At 38.6% G+C, this 20,930-nt stretch overlaps 1 protein-coding gene across 1 annotated transcript in view; it reads right to left on the bottom strand.

Moving 5' to 3' along the window:
- ap1m3 (adaptor related protein complex 1 subunit mu 3) overlaps positions 1–19,629 on the bottom strand; it is a 36,866-nt gene extending 17,237 nt beyond the window's left edge. Inside the window, exons 1-6 of the mRNA XM_051946913.1 lie at positions 19,406–19,629; positions 11,565–11,721; positions 10,791–10,858; positions 8,845–8,975; positions 4,076–4,223; positions 2,466–2,592 (exon numbers count right to left, since the gene is read on the bottom strand). Of these exons, the coding sequence (XP_051802873.1) occupies positions 2,466–2,592; positions 4,076–4,223; positions 8,845–8,975; positions 10,791–10,858; positions 11,565–11,721; positions 19,406–19,447 (673 nt within the window). The 5' untranslated portion in view covers positions 19,448–19,629. The remainder of the gene's footprint in view (positions 1–2,465; positions 2,593–4,075; positions 4,224–8,844; positions 8,976–10,790; positions 10,859–11,564; positions 11,722–19,405) is intronic.
- Positions 19,630–20,930: the final 1,301 nt, after the last annotated feature.

The following is a 20,930-nucleotide window of genomic DNA, read 5'->3' as shown; positions in this document are numbered from 1 at the left end:
GCAATAGTTTAGAATAAAATATAGCTGAGTAAAAACAGTAACACAAAAATTCAGTTGTTTCCTACAAGTCTTGCCGAAATAATAGTCTTCAAAGTTTTCGACCCCCATAGCTATTACACTGTTTATGTGGAAATGGGCTGGACAATGGCAAGAAAGTCAGAAAGAGTCTCTCTGCACTGACTCGCTTCCTGAAATTCAACAGAATTAGGATGTACAGATTCCCTTTTGAAACAACCTCAGTTCCTATCAAACAATTGAGTACCGAATATGCACAGGTAAGTTATAATAACCTGTAATTTGGATCCAGCCTTGTATGGTGCCATGTCATACATAAACTGCTCCTTGGTTTTTCATACTCTTCTTGATTGCTTTGTCTCATCTCTTACAGAGAGTTCTGGAGCTATAAGCAGAGTGAGGGCATTGTGAGGTAGTGTATGAGGACGAGGCAGGTTTCGACCTTTCAGAGTCGATGTGGCATCATCTACACCACAGGATGGCATGGTGGCAAAATAACGTGTGCGGCCATACAACACTGCACAAATTGTCACATTTCTAGACACGTTCCAAAACAGACCAATTCCTAAAGACCAGTGACCAGGCCGCTGTGGTCGGCAACTAGTTCACACATCACCCACTTTTCACTGCAATCAATCTGGCTTCCTGCTCACTGTTTTCGTATTGAGAAATACTTCTCAGCCTTAGCATTGCTTAGCCCTTCTACAGACGAGGTGGCTTGTGAGGATATCGATCAGAGGTCACACCAGGCTTTCCATGCTGTCCAGTCAACATTGTATATGATGTGGAGGAGGTCTTATGGTCAGACCCACAAGGAGGATGAGACTTAATCAAAAATGTTTTTGTTGTTTCTTTTTCTAGCACAAATGTGTTTGTTTTCTTCTACTGCACTGTTGTTGTTAGAATGCTAGAACAGTTCGAGAAATTAAACGAAGGACTTTTTCTCCTTACTTGCAATGATGATGTGTTATGATAATACATGCAGATACTTCACACATTTGGAAACCTATATGTGGTTACGACAAGTATCATGAACACTTTTTCATTTATACTGTCAGTGCATAGCTGTTGCTTTGTATACTTCTTCAAATGCTGATGCAAAAGCTTTATTTATTTGTTTCATACAAATGATTTAGAACATTTTGCTGGTTTGTTGTAAGTAGCTTGTGGTTTGTGTGGGTGTGTGAGATAGTGATGTACCTCAGCACTCAGGAAAAAGAAAGCTACGAATCAAAAGTTGGACAGTTATATTTACCAATAAACCTTTTTCATTTAAAGTACAATAAAACATCCTAGTGACAGCTTATAAATGCGATATAGAAAAGGCGACAAAGATCCTATGACAAACTTGACCCCCTAACTCGATGCATGCTAGGTTTTATAGAATATTGCTTTTTCGTGACCACATTTTAAGTATGTTGCTGCTCATCAAGCAGCACATTTTTTTTGGTCAAACTAATTATGTGCATATTTTTGCAGTGATCCCAAACCAGAGGTAATGCACATTTTACACAGGTGGTTTTTCAGCAGGTACAGCTGGGAAAACAGATCAAAAACTATCATAATAGAGGAGATCAAACCTTAACATCAACAAATCAGGAATAACATTTTCTGCCAAAATTCTCAGAATCAGAATCACTTTATTCATCCCCGAAGGGAAATTCAGTATTATAATATTATAATTCTGTAGAAATATCAAATTTTACATATTCAATGGCACTAAATAAGCACCATTGCTTATAAACAGGTGCTGTACCGGAGCTGTGGAGAGCTGTGGGTGGACAGGTTGGGAACCAGTAACCTACTATATAAAGGCTAACATACACCAACGGCACTTTAAAGTAATAATATCAGCATGAGAATACAAACAGATAAGATTGCTTAAAGATATAATTCTACCTAATATCCAGTATGACTTAAATGTTCCTGTAATCATCTTGGCTAGATACTGCCATCAGTCACAATAGTGTAGCTGGTGTTGCATTCGCCTTGTGAGTCTATGTGCGTGTGCGTTTATGTCACTGTGGCAGAATTTGATCCTGGAGACACCTGCTGTTGTGGGAATTACCACAAAGACCGTTTTGAGCTGTTTATATGTCTGGTTGTAGACAGACTTTGACAACATGATAGCTTCGTAACTGTGCAAGATGCAGTCACAAAACTCTCGAGTTCTGTGAAGATTGAAATGAAGACTGAGTTTGAAGATGGGTGTGGTCCAAGCAGCCACCGAGTATACTCTCAGAGGACGGAGCATCAACATGTTGATAAGCTTTGCAGCTGCTGTGATCCCACTGCAAGCTGGTCTCCAGTTAAATTTATTATACCAGTATAAAGCCCTAGATATACTGTGATTCTACTTTTGTGCACCGTTTGTATGAGTCGTGTGCTTTGTAATAAATGGCTGTAGACACATTAATTGGTTGTAGGCACTGAATCTGAATGTTACTTACTGCCTGTGATCTCAAACAGCACTTTGTCATTGAGGCCCAGTCTGAGCTCAGGCATCCCCGACAGGACCACTTTGAGCTTGATGCTGCCCACTATTTCACTGCGCAGGACACTGCCATTGGCACTCACCTACAGATAAAAGACAAAACAATTTCATTTTTAGCTTTACAAGTGTTTATGCATATTATCTGCCTACAGTCAAATCTGCCAATGAGGGGTCTAAAAGTGCATCTAAAAGCATACAATCTTTACTGGAAGCAAATACAAAATGCATTTTAAGATGCTTCAATTAATTATTCTATACAGATACATCAGAATCGCAAAGAGCCCTACAAGAAACAAACAAACCAACTAATCAACCACTCAGCAGATACAAACAAACAAATCTGATGTGCTGTGAGAGTGCAGTGTGAAAAAGGCAAGCAAGGCACTCACTGATGTAAAAGAAAGTAGAATCTCTGAACACATTTTTAAAAAATAGCCACATGCTACAGAAAAGGAAGTGACAACTGCAGCTCTCTAGCAGTGGTTAAATACCTACACCTCAGTAGTTTCACCTTGACTCATGAAAACCTGCAGCTGCATGTCGAATTGTCCTTGAGGTGTTGCTTCAAGGAGAGGACATGCGAGAGGAGAGACTTCTGTGTTTAAAGACGCAGCATGTTCATGTTTCAGATGTGTTCCGTTTCTTTTGCTGCAGGAAATGTTAGACCTTGAAAAAATAATAAGTCTACCTCTAACTGGGTTTGCCATGTAGTGCAGTAACATCACATTATCTGATCAGCGGTTGTAGATCTGTGTGAACTATCACTGTCAATTTAAGCTCAGGGAGAGAGAAATAAGAACTGTAAAGAAAGAGAAAATTATTATCTAAGAAAACTATTATCATCATCTATATTTGTTGCTCAAAAATCCATAATAATGTGATGACTAGTCCACCAAATTATTACAATGATAGTCTCCATTTAGTTCATTCCGTTTTCAAACATTTGTCAGCAGTTACAACATTACGAGACAGGAGTAATAGTAGTGATCATTAAAAATGTTGCATTTTCATCTCACTTGTTGACAAGCATGTTGAGTATTCTGACTTGCAGAAAAGCATGATGTTTCCTGATGTGTTTGGCTTGTTTTACTGACAAACCTTGGGAATATACTCAATCACTCCTCACTGCACACAATGAAAAGGCAAACAAAGTGTTTTACTACAACAGAATGGTGCGTTATTGATATTAGAGAACATTTCCTCTGCAATTCAATTCAAGGAAGGAGGAAAACTGTTTGGAGCAGTCAAAACATGCCACTGATTTAACAAACGCACACACACACAACCTCAAGGAAAGTCTTTGACCAACTATTTTAAACAGAGCTGAAAATGCAGCAGTTTCAGATGATGGATTAAACAATAGATGATGGTGAGTAAATTATGTAGGACTGACACTGGAGTGAAAGCAAAAATAAATGAAAAGGAGCCTGATTAAATAATCATTTTCTACTAATGACATTATAAAATGGCCTAGTGAAGCTCTGCATCTGCGCTGGTGAGTGATGATTAATTACTGTACTGCTCGTTTTAGGGTTATGATGCTGACAAAGCAAGCACTGCTCTCACCAGAAGATTCACCGACTCTATGACATCCATGAAAACTTCATTCTTCCTGTACTTGATGCCCTCTGACCGCCAAGACACAGCATTGGTGACAGTAGCAGGAGGTCGAGGCGCCCCGACCTCTAACTTATGGCCCTGCTGGGTGATGTACCTGAAAGAGACAAAGTCAGAGAGAAGGTGTAATATAGCTCAAGCTGTGTTCAAAGTGCAACACCTGAAAATCTATCACACCAGCTTCAAAAATAACAATCGCAGGATTCATTAATGGGTTTTGGTATGTTTTCCTGTTCATCATCTTGTTGTGGAATCATGACAAACAACTAGAGCATTAAATTATCAGACTGACATCTGCAAAGACGAACAAAGTAAGACTCTAAATGGACAATGTGTGTACACTTTGCAACACGAGCCCAAATTCTCTTGAGGAATGTTTTAACACTTTGCATTAATCACACTCTGTGACTTAAAATAAACGAGTTACTCCAGTGTAAATGCATTTAAGGAGCATTGTATTCATGCTGTAGGAAGATTATTCATGGATGTAATTGGAAAAAAAGACATTTACATAAATCTATTGTTACTGTACCCATGGATAATAATTTGACACGTGCATTTGTTTACATGATGTTAAACTATTAAGCACCACTTGGATAAATAAAACCCAAGCATCAAGTGTCTTAAACTAGTATTGGAGTGTGACGCGCAGCTTTTCTTATTGATTTCTACCAGTTTTCTTTGTTGTTTTTGTGTTTGACAGAAGAAAAGCTTCACTTTTTGTTTGAGTGGGTTACTATACAGTGATAGAGGCCATTACATTCTTTAAAAAGCCTTTTAATTTAACAAAAGACACCACAAAAATAATGAATATTCTGATGCTGCACAAAGGATAATTGGTAGCTCTTCTAAATGAACTAATATTTGTTCTCTTTTCAGTTCTGTGCTGATTGTCACCCATTCAAGAAAGGAAACATCTGGCTCTTGAGCTGCTACTGTGTTCACCAGATAGCCACTCACAATGTCTGTCATAAAATCAAACAATAAACTGAATATCATTCTACAGCATTGAGTGCAACTGTGGTAGCTTTGGGTTCACTACTACAAGCAACATACAATTTTCTACTGGTGCAGCAGTAAAAATGTCAATATGGTAATAATGATTATAAATGCCCTACAGCCCAATTACATAAGCCTAGCATTCATTGTGGCAGAAACAAATCAGCTCACTGTGTTTATTCTGCTCATTACTGATGCCAGGAGGAGTATTTGTTCCACTTATTTATCTATCCACATCCAAGTACTGTTACTCCATCTCATAGCGTGCCCACTGGAAAGCAGGTTTGTTTTAGCAGTCCTCTCTGACTCCAGGGACACATAATGACTTGTCATGAGAATAAGAGGTAGCTGTGCTCAGATAAACAACATGTGATCAGGCCTGTTTTTTTTACCCAAACACCTGCCCTCCACCACTGTTTACTCCTCACTGGCCTCATTTCCACTCCAGTTACTGTTATTCCAGTTTGCCGTAATTAATTATTTCCACATTTTCAAAATGTAAAAATACCTTTTTACATCTGATGTGAAAGTAAATGTCTATAACACATACACTCTACATTTATTTAATCTATTTACATATGTTTTTCCAATTTTGACTAGATTATTATACAAACCGATTATATATTAGTACTTGGCAGGGAGGATTCCACAATACAAACAGTGAATCAAATGTATTTACTGATAATGGCACTTCATTAAAACAGCATGTCATTATTGTACAAATGACTGATTTGTGCAGCGGCAGACATTTCAAGAAAACAAATGGTACTTCAGTCGCTTAAAAACATTGTGAATTGGTGCTGTTGACCTACACTTGAACTTACTGTGGGGAAACAGCTAATATTCACAGAAGGATTTGATACAGATGTTGTGCAGTCATGAGGCTTCGATCTGCTGAAATTCAGCTGTATTAATTCTTTACACAGACATCTGCACTTAAAAAGACAGATTGATCCAAACTGTTCTCTCTGAAGCAGTCTCTTGTCTCCACCCCTTTTCTTCTCTTTTTGCAGTTATCCCTCACCACTTCTTCTCCTTCCCAGGCCCGATCCTTTTCTCCAGATAAAGTGACATACTACTGACCCAGTGTTCCACATGAATTTGCTATCCTCAAGAGACTACACAGCAACATTTCACATTTTTATTCCATCTTTTGTGGCTGTAGCTGCACTTTACAGGAAAACAGTAATTTGTCTTTAACGTAATCTGTACAATATGTGGTATATTACATCCAACTAATGTACTGAACCTAAACAAAAGACTCCCAGCAGTTATTCATTTTTGTTTTTGCTTCAGTTCTCTATTTTTAATTTCTATAAACCTGCAATAGCAGATTTTTTGGCCAATTAGGGCAGCAGAAACAAGGTATGAACACAAAACTGGCATAAACTGACACACTGAACTTGTTAACTGTTGCTGATTTACACATGCAGCAGTTATGATGTCACATTAGCGCTCATTTCCAGGTGTGTTTCTGGCCAACTGGTGAATCTAAGTCAGTATTATTTCTCTTTCAGTTCTGTTGTTGATCTCTACCATCTCCTGTGGGAATTATCTTGCTCTTAAGGTGCTAAATACGCCATAATGTTCACCAGCTGGTTGCTATTTAGTCCAGTAATGAAGACCAATACCTTATTATTTAGTAAGATGGCTTATATGAAATAACAGAAATCACACAATTTATTGTACAAATTAGTAGTAAAATAGTTGAGATGTGTTGAGCTAAAGCAGTCAGCTGGAATTATGTTTCTTGCTTGTTAGCAAATGTAATTGTGTATAGAAATTTGTAATTCTGTTTTGATTTTCACTGACTCTTGAAGGAAGCATCTGGTTGGTTGTTCAGGGTTTTTTTCCACTGAAAAGAGCTGCCTGCTGCCCAAAGTCACTCAGAGTGGTGAGAGAAAAACAAAAGAAAAGTTGCGGCCGAACAGCTAAACAGTGAGTTCAAACTTGTTTTTAAGCTGAAGATTTGTGTGATAGCTCTCTGTTGTCTCAGTTGACCTATTGTTATTATTAAAGTATTGATCATGGCTGCTCTAAACTGACTTAACTGCTTGAGTGTGAGCCAGGCGTCACAACACATAAAGCAAATATAATCCTGCTGAATAAATAGAAAACATAAACACCAATGAAGCGAGCCGTTTTCAGTTCATCTGTACATTTCTCATCTAATGTCAAAAACAAAAAATGCTAAATAAACAAGTTTTAGATTGATTGACAGATTGAGGCAACACGTTTTCCCTTGTTTTCTGTCCCACTTCCTCCCACCTAGGGGGTCTTGAATGCTTGCTGACATGTAGGAAAGTCTGTAAGTGCTGAGGGATGAAAGGCGGCGACAAGTGGGCTCGGGGTCGACTTTGGGTTGTTTTCTTGCTTTGCTGTTTGTTCTATTTTGCCCCGATTTTCCTCAGAAATGCTAATGAACAGGCTCTAAAAGTGGGTTTGGCAGCAAACTGACAGATTAGCATAACAATAGCAATCATACACACATACACACCTACGCCAGTATTGGAGGTTTACACGATGATACACACACACATTCACATGCATAGTGCATCTCCAGAGTCTCACATGCATCCACCCACACATTTACACTCTCAGCAGGCAGGTAGTGTTAAAATGTAAGAGAAAAGAAGTGTTTTTGTGAAGGTTGGGCCATGAAGAGGTCAGAGAACTGGAATAGCCTGCAGACAGACAGTGAATGTGCATGTGTACTGTCTGTGGTGTGTGTTTGTGTGCGTGTGTGTACACAAGAGAGAGATGACAATTGTGTGTCTCCTTGGAGAAAAGAAGAGCAGGCCTTTTCTGTCTGAGTGTCTTGAGTGTGTCCAGCTGACGATGTCATTGTGTTTGAGTGCCAATAGGAGCCTGGTAATTATCAGCACTATTCAGACACCAAACACACACACACACATTACCAAAGCTAAACCTCTGTGCAAATGTAGCACATGAAACTAAATATCAATCATAATGTACCAGAAGAAAAGTCCTATCACAGAGGCATGAGAAGGGTAAACAAAATGACGTGAACACTAAGCAAATGCCGTTGAGAGAATGTTGAACCTTTTCCTAGAAACACACGACTTTCTGTGCAGCGAAAAAGGAGGGTAAACACAAAATAACACTCTGTACACCTAGAACAAAAGACACTAATGGACCCAAGAATGGTAGCTGCTTCAGTTCATTTCACTCACATAATAAATTCATCCATTCATTATAGCTTTAGTCACCAGCTGTACTTTGCTGCATGAAAAAAACCAGGCCCACATCACTTCAAACGAAATCATCATGTGCTCTTATTCCCTCTTTGCTGCTCACGCACACTATGAAATAACAAGCTGTAATCTCCCTGAAAAACTCACATTATTCCCCCTGATGGTTGATACAGGTACCACTTGAGCAAATGTGGTCATATGAAAATCAGACTGGAGTGCAGCAGTTAGGTGTTTGAAGCCTGAGACTTTAACCTTGTACCCTCATCAGCCTGATTAGAGTTACGTTTACATGTCAGAACACAATGCCGACACACATAACCGATCAAATGCTTAAAAATAGCAAGTTTTACAATAACTGCTTCACCTTGAAGGCTGTCAAGATCGGCCACTTGTACGTAAAATGCCGCCTGTTCTGCGCTATTATGTTTTTTACACTTGAACATACAGACAAAGCTTTTCTCATTGCTGTAAGGACTGTCACTGGTGGTGTGACACTTCTCTTACTCTTGTAGGATCTTGCTGTCGGTTGTCTGAGGGAACCCAAAGTCCATCACTTCGTCCATCAGCTCATACACCGTTACAAAGTTGTCACGAATACTCTCCTCCTCAAGCTCCTTAAAGTACTCCTTGAACACCTGTAGATTCAAACAGATACAGCTGTTATCAAATATGATATTCTAGTTTTTTTTGGCTGTATTTGCATGTTTTTTGTATTGTGTCTTGGTAAGTAGGGAGAACACACAGGATGTGTACATTCACAGGTTAATGATTACATTTTTGGGGTCTACTACAATATCTTTACTACTTTTTAGCTCTTGTCTCTTTAAGGCCCCTCCTGATAAGTCCAGTTTGCTCCGATTGGTCAGCTGGTCGGCAAAGCGAGGGTACAGTGCTAGCAGAAGCAGCTCTACTGAGTAAATCATGACAGACTGTGCAGAGGCTGCTCAGTATTTAACCCTTGTGCTGTCCTGCGGGTCAAACTGACCCGTCTTAAAGTTTGAAAATATGGGAAAAAAATATTTTTAAAGTGAAAACTTCCACATTTTCAACATTTTTGGGAAATTTTTGAATATTTTTTGTGGGAAAAAAGAAATTTGCTGGATTTTGGTTGATTTTATTTCAAATGTTCTTAAAGAAAATCTTAGAACTTTTACTGATATATCTGGAATCACTTTAGATAATTTTAGGATTTATTTTTGGAAGATTTTCATTCATTTTTATTTCATTATTTACATGTTTTATTTTTTCATTTTTTTAAACAGTTTTATTTCCTGCCAAAATTGGGGATTTCTTTTTTAAATAAAACTTTTCAGGGAAACTTTCAAGGAATTTTTGGAATTTTCATCCTGAAGATTTTGCTAATTTTTATACATTTGGGGATTTTTTTTGCTAAATTTATAGATTTTTTTTTCAGACAAGGGATCAATATTTTTTGGTGCCTGTCAATGAGGACAACAGGAGGGTTAAGAGTGTCCTAAACTAGGCACTCGTATGTGGCTGTAAAAGTGTTCAGACTGGTCTAGACTGTGACCTTTTTTTTGAGAGTGTGACAGTTAAAATGTCAAGTGGTCAAATTGTGCTACTGCATGATGATCAGTGTTGCTGTAACTGGCACAGACAGCTAATGTGTTAACCACAGCGGTGGAAAGCAGTACTCTTATAACTTGAGTGCAGTGTGGTATTTACACTTAAAAATGTGGTCTTCTCGTGAGATGTGGAGCGTACCTACATGTGCTGTTTTTTTCCACTCAGAAAATAGCTCAAGTCAGAAAAAAATCATTTGGTTTAATCTGGGGCAGATCTAACATTACAATGAACTGGTTTAACCCTTTTCAATACACCTGTATGAGCACTGCAACAAACAGCTGCTACCACCACCTGCAATGTGAGGCATTTAAGGAACACTGGTAAATTGTAGGGTCTATCGATAAGATGATGTTCAGCAAATTATGTGTTTTGCCTGTGACAAGGTGGGAGGTTGGTGCAACCAGTGAAACACTTAGTCTGGATCCCTGAAATGTGCTACATGGTGATGTACATGAGTAACAAAATAAAAGCCTGGACTTTAAACATGGCATTTCAAGCAGGTACGAAGCTGTGTTTTTTGTGGAGAAAATAACAATAATAGGAACAAAAACAGAAAAGAAAACTATGGTTTCTTTAAAGTCATATATTCCCACTGCATAAAAAGCAAAACAAATTAAGAAAAATTATATGCACACTGTTTTGACTTTTCTTCTGTAAGTGGCTTCGCTTAAAGTCAAAATACACTATAAAGTAGCACAAACCAGAAAGAAACACACTCAATAAAGAAAAGGCTGCTTTGCTTCCATTCATTAAATGTGGCTGAGTGGTCTGATAATACAGTTACAGCCGGAGGTACCAACGCAACTTTCCTTTGTGTTAAAACTGAACTGAAACTGAACCATGTTTTCAAAAGTCAGACTCACCTGTACTATTTTATAAAGGAAGGAGTACACAAGAGCAGCATTGGCATTCTTCTTGGTCATTGCCACCACTGAAGAAAGCACTGTTAAGAAACAGCTATACAAGTGGAGGAGAGAAACTGTCTAAACAAGAAAACAAACAAGATGTAGACATGTTGTGAGCATCCTTTAGATATTGACAGTAGTTAGAAAATGAATACGATGCAATAGAAAGTTGCCAGAATGCATCAGATTTGCTAGCAATTGAGAACATGGCCACAGGGAGGTAAAACAGCTCAGTTGTTTAATGCTGCTGTGCACTGGGAATACCAGTTACTCAAAACTGGAATATGATGCTGAATTAATAATGTGTAAGGATGTGTGACTGCCCAATCTCACAGTGCAGGGGTGGGGGTGGGGGGTGGGGGGCATGCTGTGCATAACACATCACAGTGAATCAGTGTTCAATTTTTCAACTGGCTGTGATACATGATGTGAAAAAACAGACAGTGAGAGGATCAGAAGTAGCCTCCTACAAAGACCTGAAGCACAGAACTTCTTATGGATCTGCTAAGGGTGGATGAAACTAAGATATATCTATCAGATACTATAGATCATGAACATCCAGGTTTGTGTGAAGGCTGTCCCTTTGAAGTAGAAAGCAGGAATGTCAGTCACTCTTGGAGATTACATTATATGGTAAACTAAAGATTTCACATATACTCTTATAGCGTGAAGGCTTATTTCCAACAGAGACAGCAAAGAGCATCATTTCAGAAATGAACTCTCTTTGGATACAGTAAAGGTTGCTGTGTTTGATCCACAAGAAGTGTGCGGAGCCGTGGCTGACCAGCGGCGACATCTCAGCCTCTTCTTCTCGCTTCATCAGGATGGGCATGAAGTTGTCAATCTGATTCATGTCCATGTTGCCCATGTAGTTACGGCAAATCAGAACCTAAATGGATGACACAAAGACAAACAAAACACAGGTTCAGAGGACATCAGTATAGAGAAACTACTCAGTCACTGAATATTTTAAGCGTTTGGTTGAGATACCAAACCTGCACTCAAGCCTAAAGATGCTTTGCGAACCACTGGTCAACTAAAAAAACCCGAACATCCTGGATCCAGATATGATTTTTCAAGCTCATCTCCCAAAGAAATGCGCAAACTGTGTTCCCAACTTGGACTTCTTCTTTGTAGCTTTAATGGACTGATGGATATCTGACCATAAATGATGAATGACCAACTTCTCGACACGAAAGAAGAATCAGAGCAGACTTTAGCAAGGCTCTGAAGCTTCTCAGGGAAGCACAGGCATGCAATGTCCTAAACCCTAGTGGTCTAAAGTGCATAATATTTAATTCCAACATTTCTCGTTCATTTCTGGTCTGAGATGTTTGCTCTGTATCATCCCTTTTCCGTACTGTTAAATCATTTAGAAGATATATCAGTGTAATCAGATGTGTCTATAAAGAGAAAAAACAAAATATAACCCTATGAATACTCAGCTATTTCATTTCTTTAGAATTTATTTCACTGCCTTTACTTTCTAATAAAGACATTGCAATATAAATTGCAAAAAATAAAAACAAAAATTTCAGTCAAGCTCCAACCATGAACATTACAGTTGAAAGCTGGGGGAGACTGCTATATTTTGCTGTTTTTTTTGGAACATTGAACACTAACCTTTCAGCATGTTGCATTTAAAATGATCTAAGAGAAAACTGAACTTCCTCTTGGCTCAGTTTGAAGTCTGTAGAAAATGTAGCCTGCAACAGGCATGGCTCAATGGGTAGAGTGGCCGTCTTGCAACCGAAGGGGTGCCGGTTCGATCCTCGGCCTCATATCGAGGTGTCCCTGAGCAAGACACCAAACCCCTAATTGCTCCTGAAGGGTCATGGTTAGCGCCTTGCATGGCAGCATCAGTGTGTGAATGTGTGTGTGAATGTGACATATCATGTACAGCGCTTTGGGTACCTTGCAGGCATAGTAAAGCGCTATATAAATACAGACCATTTACCATAACAGTAGATTGTAGCAAATCACACCTGGACATAGTGCAATAGGTTAGACTGAAGACTTTCGCTCAGGAGAGCAGCACTTCAATCCTGGTAAAAGTCACAAATGAAGGTTGACTTTTAGCTTCACTGTCTGTTGATTTGTTGTGTCTGGTGGGAGGGGCTTAGGACTGTGAGGGCAGAGCTGCATGAGTACAAGAGGTGAACTCTATATTTCAAAATTATGACTTTTTGGGGGAGTTTTGTCCAGTTTTCTGTCTAATGCATCTTTATATCCTGGATTAATCATGCTGCATGACATATAGTCTAATCTGAGCCCTTGTGATTTGAGGCTACTATCACCAGAAAATGTGCTATTTCTGCTTTTGCTTTGGTGGATTTATCAGTAAATCGCGGAGTCTGTTCAAGACACTTGCTTTCTTTGAATGTAAGAGGGTCACTCTCCTAACCATGGTTGAACCATTTCTGGAAAAAAAAAAAAGAGAGACCCCATTGTGAATGCAACGAAAATAATAAACCACATCATGAAAAAGAACAATAGATGACCAAACAACATAAGAGATGACCCAGAAACTCCAGTTACACTGCCAATCCTGCTTGTAAGCCACAGATTTGTAAAGGCAACACAGCGTACATGTTGCTACAGAATTAGACCTTTTGATTACAGTTTACAAGTAATTTTGAACATTTTTCAGGTGTGATCCATAACAGGGACGAGGGGAGGAACCGTGTCAGAATGTGTCTTGACATTTGTGATCAGTCCAACATTTTTAATCAACACCTACAGTTTTGTTCACAGATGTGATAAGATTTGCTTCATTTAGCGCAGAGAAAGCACCACACCTAATTTTAATAGTGACACACACACACACACAAAAAAAAAAACAAGATGACTCAGCAGTCTTACTCGACTCCGGACACACAAAGTGAAGAAAGAGATCAAAGCTTCTACGCTTGAGGGATCTAGATGACACACACACACACACACAGCTTCCCCTTTCCTTAATAGAGGAGTCTGTGTTGCGCACAGGTCACGCAAGGGCAGATGCAACAAAGGCAGGAGGAAATAAGAAATAAAAAAGGACATTCCAGCGAAGTAAAGTAATCTGAGGGAGAAAAAAGGATATGAACAGGCCACTGCTCAGGTTCTGTGAGAGGAGATGGAAACCACAGAGCGAAAAGGTCAGAGGTCACTGGAGAGAGAGAATGAGACAAAGACAAATCTTTGTCTCAGAAGGAGCTGCAGTACTGAAGGTGTGGAACGGCGTCCAGCGATTCATTTTGCAGCTCTGAACCCAAACCCTGGTAGAAAAACCTCAATGCAAATATACCCTTTAAACAAGCCTGAACTCCAGCTTCTGTCTGCAGCCGTCTTTGTTGCTTTCAGTTATTCCATCAAAAAGTATGCGACAACATTCCACTAGAGCTGGTTTCAAGTCACAAACAGGACAAGACGAGCAGACGTACTGAAACATGGCTGATCAACGCAGCGTACACACAGTGCAGACTGAAAACCACAGAGCGTTTCAGGTTATGTTGGTGGAAAATTTGTCATCGACAAATAGCTATTTAGACAGTCGACAACTCAGTATTTCCAGTGTGAGGGATAGCTGCTTTTCTCAGTTTTAATTTACTGAATATTAAACATTTTTAAGTCATGGAGAATTGGTTGGACAAAAAAAAGGCAATATTATCTTCTGAAATGAGAAACTGTGACGTTATCAAAAAGAAAATCCATAACATTAAAGATTATTAGGTACAGCTGATGTGAAAATGTGCCATTGATAGAATAAAAGTGGCTCAAAACAACAAATTCCTCAACCAAAGCTGTACTTACTGAAGGCACAAAAAGCATTGCAAAGGGTAAAAATAAATATACTACCACTGGCCCCACTTCTGTAATCTCACCAATATATCAGATACAAAGAAGAGGACACTAACACTGCTGGCACATACTTTAGAGTTGGCAAAATGATTTGTAAAGTACATATTAAACTAAATTTATGTTTGAGTTAATATAGAAATACATTCTTCACATAACATGGTCACTGTTTTCCGGTGAGTTCCAGAGATTACAGTAAAACACGCTTATTGATTGCTTTATTCCCAATTCTTCTGTTTCTAAACCCTCTTGTCAGTACAGTTATGCATAAGCGGCATTCTTTAACCAGCAGCAACATTTCAGTCAACCAGTTCGCTGACTATGAACGGCCGATTTCCTCATTGCCAGCGTGACAGTTATGGCCCATCTGTAATCACAAACAAGGTCTAGAGAAGCTTGAGTTTCACCTTTAGCATATGTGAGACTCTACACATCACTGTCATGTCAGTCTGGTTTGAATACGCAACACATTAAAAAGGAAAACCTCCGATAATGTAGATGAGCGGAGAAGCAAAACATCAAACAGAACACCTCACACAAACAGTTGGCATATTTCATGGCCCAAAGCAGAGTGCAGCTACTTAATAATCCAGGTCTCATTAAAGTCTGGTGTCAATGTGCTGTGCTGCCTGTTAGAAACATATTTTGGTAAGTTCTGTTGGCATTTCCGAATACTTACAAATATTTTTACATTTCATACACACCTGTATTGTACCCCTGAGACCTGATTACACGTGACTATTATCATCAGCGAATGAATATCAAAATTAATAAATGTATTCGAGGAAAATCCAGAACAGATGTAAAAGGAAAGGGAACTAAAACATGAAACTTGAACCATGACTGAATGTAATAGAGGCAGACACACTTTTATAAAACCACTATTAGGAATACTAAAAAAGGAAAACTAATGTAGAGCTTAATTGTATTTTAAATGGCATTTTCTTGTGCAATACAAGATATTTTGTGACTGCATGGATCCACTGCAGTTTAAATCTAGAAGAAGAAAAAAAAAATCACCATTTTAAATCTTTCAATTGACTTTCACCAAAACAGTAACGCAAAAAATCCTTAAAAATCCTTGTGGGTATTTAGTGGAAGTTGGTTACTGGGACACATGAGGCATTCAGTGACTGTTTATGATGTGTGAAATCAATAACAGCCACTCACTGCTGACCTCTAAAGGCAAATGGAAACCAGAAAACCCTCAGTGGAGTGTATGACTGGAAGGCAAACTGGAGCGCACAAAAAACACACACAAACAAGCTGGTAACTATTTGTATCAACCCTTCAACAGTTTGGAAAACAACAACAGAGAAATTCACACCAAGTTCAACATCAGTCGAGCAGTGGGATGAATTCTTATTCTAAAATATGAATATCTCATTAAATTCTGCATGTGATTCTGATATTCCAGGGTGATGGAGCTGTTAGAGGTTAATAATGGCTTACTGTGGAATAAATAATTGTGCACTGACAAATGCAAAAAGACGCCACTGAGTTAGTCCGTCAATTGCGACCATTTAACATTGTGCATGCTGACAGTGCCTCTTTTACTGAACACTTAGAGATTCATTGAAGCTCAGCTTTCTTTATCCAACATGACTACGAGTCTACAGTGACACTAGCTGCTCTGTGAGCCCTGCAAACATGCTCACATTGTGCTTACATGCTTGACATTTACTGTCATGTGTATCTTGGTTTAGCTTGCTAGCATACTAAAATGAGCTAATTGGCAGTGAAACCAAAAGTACAGCTGATGCTAACAGGAATGTCATTATTTTTTTCAGATACATGAGCTCATGTATGTTGTTTCTGACACTAAATATTTGCACTTGGTGTAAAGTGGATCACCAGTTATTACAATTCATCCTCTGGGAAACACGAATGGCAATCCATCTAATAGTTGTTAAACCATTTCTCTGAGGAGTCAGCATCACTACAGTTATGAGGGGTCATCTGGGCTCCATGAATGTTTGCACCCATGAAAACAGCAATCAGGCCTGAGACATTTAACCCTGGGACAAAGTGACAAACTGACCAGCTGTCCAACATTTTCACTGCTATTATGGCTAAAATCAACCAATAAGGCTAATTAAAAGGACTCAGGCTTGGATAACTCTCATTTACATTATAATGCTAATGAATGTGCACAGCTCCTCATCGACAAATGTTACAAAACTCAGAGCTCAGCTGTGGCCCCCTCAGCACCCCGTCTGTCTGTCTAACTATGTTAAACTTAGTCCAGAAACCTTGCGTGATCACATTTCAAGCTTCCAGCTGATGCAACGCGCCGTTATTCGTGACAATCCCAAACTTCAGCTTGAGCATGCTCACTTATTAAAAATTCTATTACGCAGCACTGGGAACAAATGACGCCGTGCTGATTTCTATAGTCTGACATTTCAGTCTACGCAGCAGGTCCCAGTAGCCAGCCATGTGCAGCCGAGTGAGCGGGAGGTACGACAGAGAGGAGGGATAAAGGCCAGAGGTGGAAAGTGGCTTCTGCAGTAGCTGTGGGTTTCCAACTGAGTCCACAAATGTGTACTGGAGTGACCTGCGGATCTGTGCATGACTGCCTGACATGATTGCCTGTGCGATTATTTTTACGATGGTGTCATTCTGAATATTTTCACCCTGCTCTGCGTTCTAGGTTAACTGCAATCCAATTTGGTTCTTGTGCCGCTGTAACAGAGGATCTCATCTGGTCAGAGCAAGTGGGGAGGGAGGGAGGGACTGAAGGTGAAGAGCTGCTTGACTTGCCTCAGGGCAGAGATAGAAAGATAACACAAGAGAGTAAGAGAAAACCTTTAATCTGTACAATCAGACATCCAGGCAACTAAGGTCTGATCCTTCTCCCTGATGGGTACTGCTGTCAGGCAATATAAGCCTCTTCTGCCATTCCTTTTCTGGCCCTAAAACAAATAACCTCCGTAGAATCTCATAAAGTAAGTTTCTGTCATACATTTGAAATTAAAAAAAAGGAATTAATTGTGCCTGTCTGCCTTATGATAAAGAAGACTTACGAGTTAAATGACTTAAAATACCCTTTTAAATGTTCTTAAGTCTCCAAGTGTGGATTTACTGAATTATTGATTAAACTGACTTATTTCTTGATCAAGCATTTGAGCTACAAATGACAGAAATTGTGAATGCAAATAGTAAAAAACATCACAGGCTGTGTCCTAATTGCTTGTTTTATCTAACCAATAATCCCAAACTAAAGCATATTCAACGTAAAGATAAAAACGATTAGTTGCACAACTGAGTACTTCTACCCGAGAAGAATTTGATAAGCAATATATGATTTTTCTGCAAAAGCGAAACTCACTGTTTTCAGCTTCTTAAAAGCGAATATTTGCTGGTTTTCTGGTTTTCTCTTCTATGACTGCAAACCAAACAGTGCTGGGTTTGTACTGTTGACCAAACAAACCAGGCAAACTGCAAACGTCGCCTTGAGCTCTGGAGAACATAAATGAACTTTTCCCACTATTTTTTGACAATTTGTTTCTTGAATGATTCAGTGATCAATGATGAAAATTGGCAGATGAACAAATATTATTAGTTGCACTTGCAAATGACACAAAACATAGAACAGCAGCAGTAAATTCTCATAATTCGGAAGCCATTTTTAAAAAAATCAACACTTTGGTTTAACCCTCATGTCGTCCTGCGAGTCAAAACTGACGTGTTTTAAAGTTTGAAAATGTGGGGAAAAATATATATTTCTACAGTGAAACTTCTGATGTCCACATTTTCAACATTTTGGGGAAATCTATGAACATTTTTTTGGCAGAAAATAGAAATGCTAAAAATGTTTCTTTAAGAACATTCACCAAAAAAATCAACCAAAATCCAGCCAAATTTGCTGGATTTTGGTCGATTTTTTCCATGAATGTCCTTAAAGAAAATATTTGAAGTTTCACTGATATATATGAAATCATTTAGATATTTTTAGTGAGTATTTTTTTACTCATTTTTTAAAAATATTAGCAACACTTTTCTTGCCACATTTGGGGGATTTTTAAAAAAATAAAACTTTACAGGGAAACTTTTAAGGAATTATTGGAATTTTCTTCCAGTAATTCCTTTCCAGAAATTTTGGGTTTTTTTTTTTTTTTTTGCTGAATTTTTGGATTTTTTTCAGACAAGGAAACAATATTTTTTGATGCCCGTAAATGAGGACAACAGGAGAGTTAAATAAAGATCCAGCTATGATTAATTAATCAGTTAATCAACTGATATTTTCAGCTATTTAATTGCTTGAAATTCCAATGCTAAAGTTTGCCCTCCCCATGTCCACACACACATCCCCCTTTTAAATTAAATATAGCTCTGTAACGGTTATGTGATAACTTGTTGGGTCTGCAAAGACTAAAGTTTATTTAACTTTGAAATGGGACACATCACACAGAATAAGGGCTGCATCATTGCACAAGAACAAGCCCTCTGTGTGTAGTGAAGGCTGGAGGAACGAGTTTGGCAAGTTGAGCTGCTCTTCCTGGCTGCTGTCAGCGAGGTTACAAGTTAGCTAGCAGCTGTCAGGAAATACTACTACTACTAATACATATCTGCCAAATGATGCACAGTCGAAGAGTAAACCTGCAAAAACTGACATAAACTTCACTTATGTGACATTTCCTGTCTTCCTCATGGCTAACTTACAGTTTCCTCGTAGCAGGTGCTTCGTTTATAATATCAACTTCCCACCAACAAGTCGTCACCAACAAACTTACCTTCCCCTTCAGGTCCAGGATGAATATCGCCGACGCAGACATGTCGGCTGAGAGAAATCCTCGACAACAAGAAGTAGGCTGGATAAAATGAGTCTTTGCTGTGAGATATGGGTCACTTAAAGGGAGTAATGTTCCCTCCCATCATCCTCCGTCCTCTTCTCCTCCACTCTCTTCAGACGTGTCGCTGCAACTCGCTGCTTTTCCGTACCGAAGCGTCAAGTTAGCGGAAGTTACTGAAGGACAACTTCCGGTTGTTGGATGCCCGGACTCAGCATGTCAGCTTATACATTTTAAACTTAATCTCAGGCAAAGATTAATACCGGAATCGTAAAATAACTAAGTATAGCTACTTAAGAGATGTGCTTTGATTTACAGCTACTTTAATAGAATATTTTTAACCATTAGTTTTTTTCTGAAATACTGAACTTTTACTCCACAGAAATTATGTTTTACATGGGATCATTTGATGAATTTTTTTAGATTACAATGCCTACTATACAGTAAATACATATACATGCTATTGAATCAAAAACAATAATTCTCACAATCGACAGCACAGCATATTGATATATTCCTGTTAATCTTCTGTTAATATTGCTGTATTTTTTTGTAAAATATTCATTTTTAAGGTCAAATTGAAAAACCATAATTAAAATAATACAACTTTTAGATAAGAAGTAAATAGTAATACTTCAGCCATATTTACACCACGCATTTATTTCAAATCTACCAACCCACAAGTAAAATGTTGTGATCCTCTGCTTCCAGTTTGGCAGATTAAAGTTTTCACCTAAAGTATATAATGATCTTAGATATGATGCATTATTAAAGATTAACCTATCCAAAAACGTAAAATGATTTCAACTCAGCTTGTTAAACATCAAGATGCCAATAATAATCCGAATAATACCATTAAATAAATAACAATACTTTAATAGCTTTGTAAGTGCTTTAACTTTGAAACTTTCAGTTTCCCCTTGCTTGTAACAGCATATTTTCTCAATGGTAGTACTGGTACTTTTACATAAAGTGGAAAGAGTGTAAATTTGCTGTGTAGTTCCTCTAATGTTGAGCAATAGGTTATATCCACATTTATCTGCAACTGGTAAACATACATATGCATAACCTTCTTCCAAGTCCTGACACAATTCAGTAATTTGACAAAATAATCGTCATCTATATTTTGATTGTTGGATTTCGGGTCTGAAACATGTGACACGCCCATAACATGCATGCTTTTATTTTGTAGACGCAGCTGTTTCTGTTCCGGCATTACTGTGAGCTTCCCTGTGGGTTGTGGGTGTGTGAGTGCTGAGGCTCTCCTGACAGCTTCACACAGACCTGTCAGACTGCTCTCATCAGCTGCAGCTCTCTGTGGATCCGGAGCACTGCAGGCCTTCGGTCGAGACGCCGTGTCAGCCTTAATTACTGTTGTTTATAGCAGCAGAGTAAAGTTTTAAAAGAAAGGTGAGCGTGGCAACTCCAGCGTGTGTCCAATGAACCAAACAGCCAGTAAGACCAAACT

The sequence above is a fragment of the Acanthochromis polyacanthus genome, chromosome 4 (assembly GCF_021347895.1).
Source record: "Acanthochromis polyacanthus isolate Apoly-LR-REF ecotype Palm Island chromosome 4, KAUST_Apoly_ChrSc, whole genome shotgun sequence".
In the NCBI taxonomy this organism is placed as follows: Eukaryota; Metazoa; Chordata; class Actinopteri; family Pomacentridae; genus Acanthochromis; species Acanthochromis polyacanthus.
Note: the sequence above shows the minus strand (reverse complement) of the source record. Positions and strands in the feature narration are given on the sequence as shown.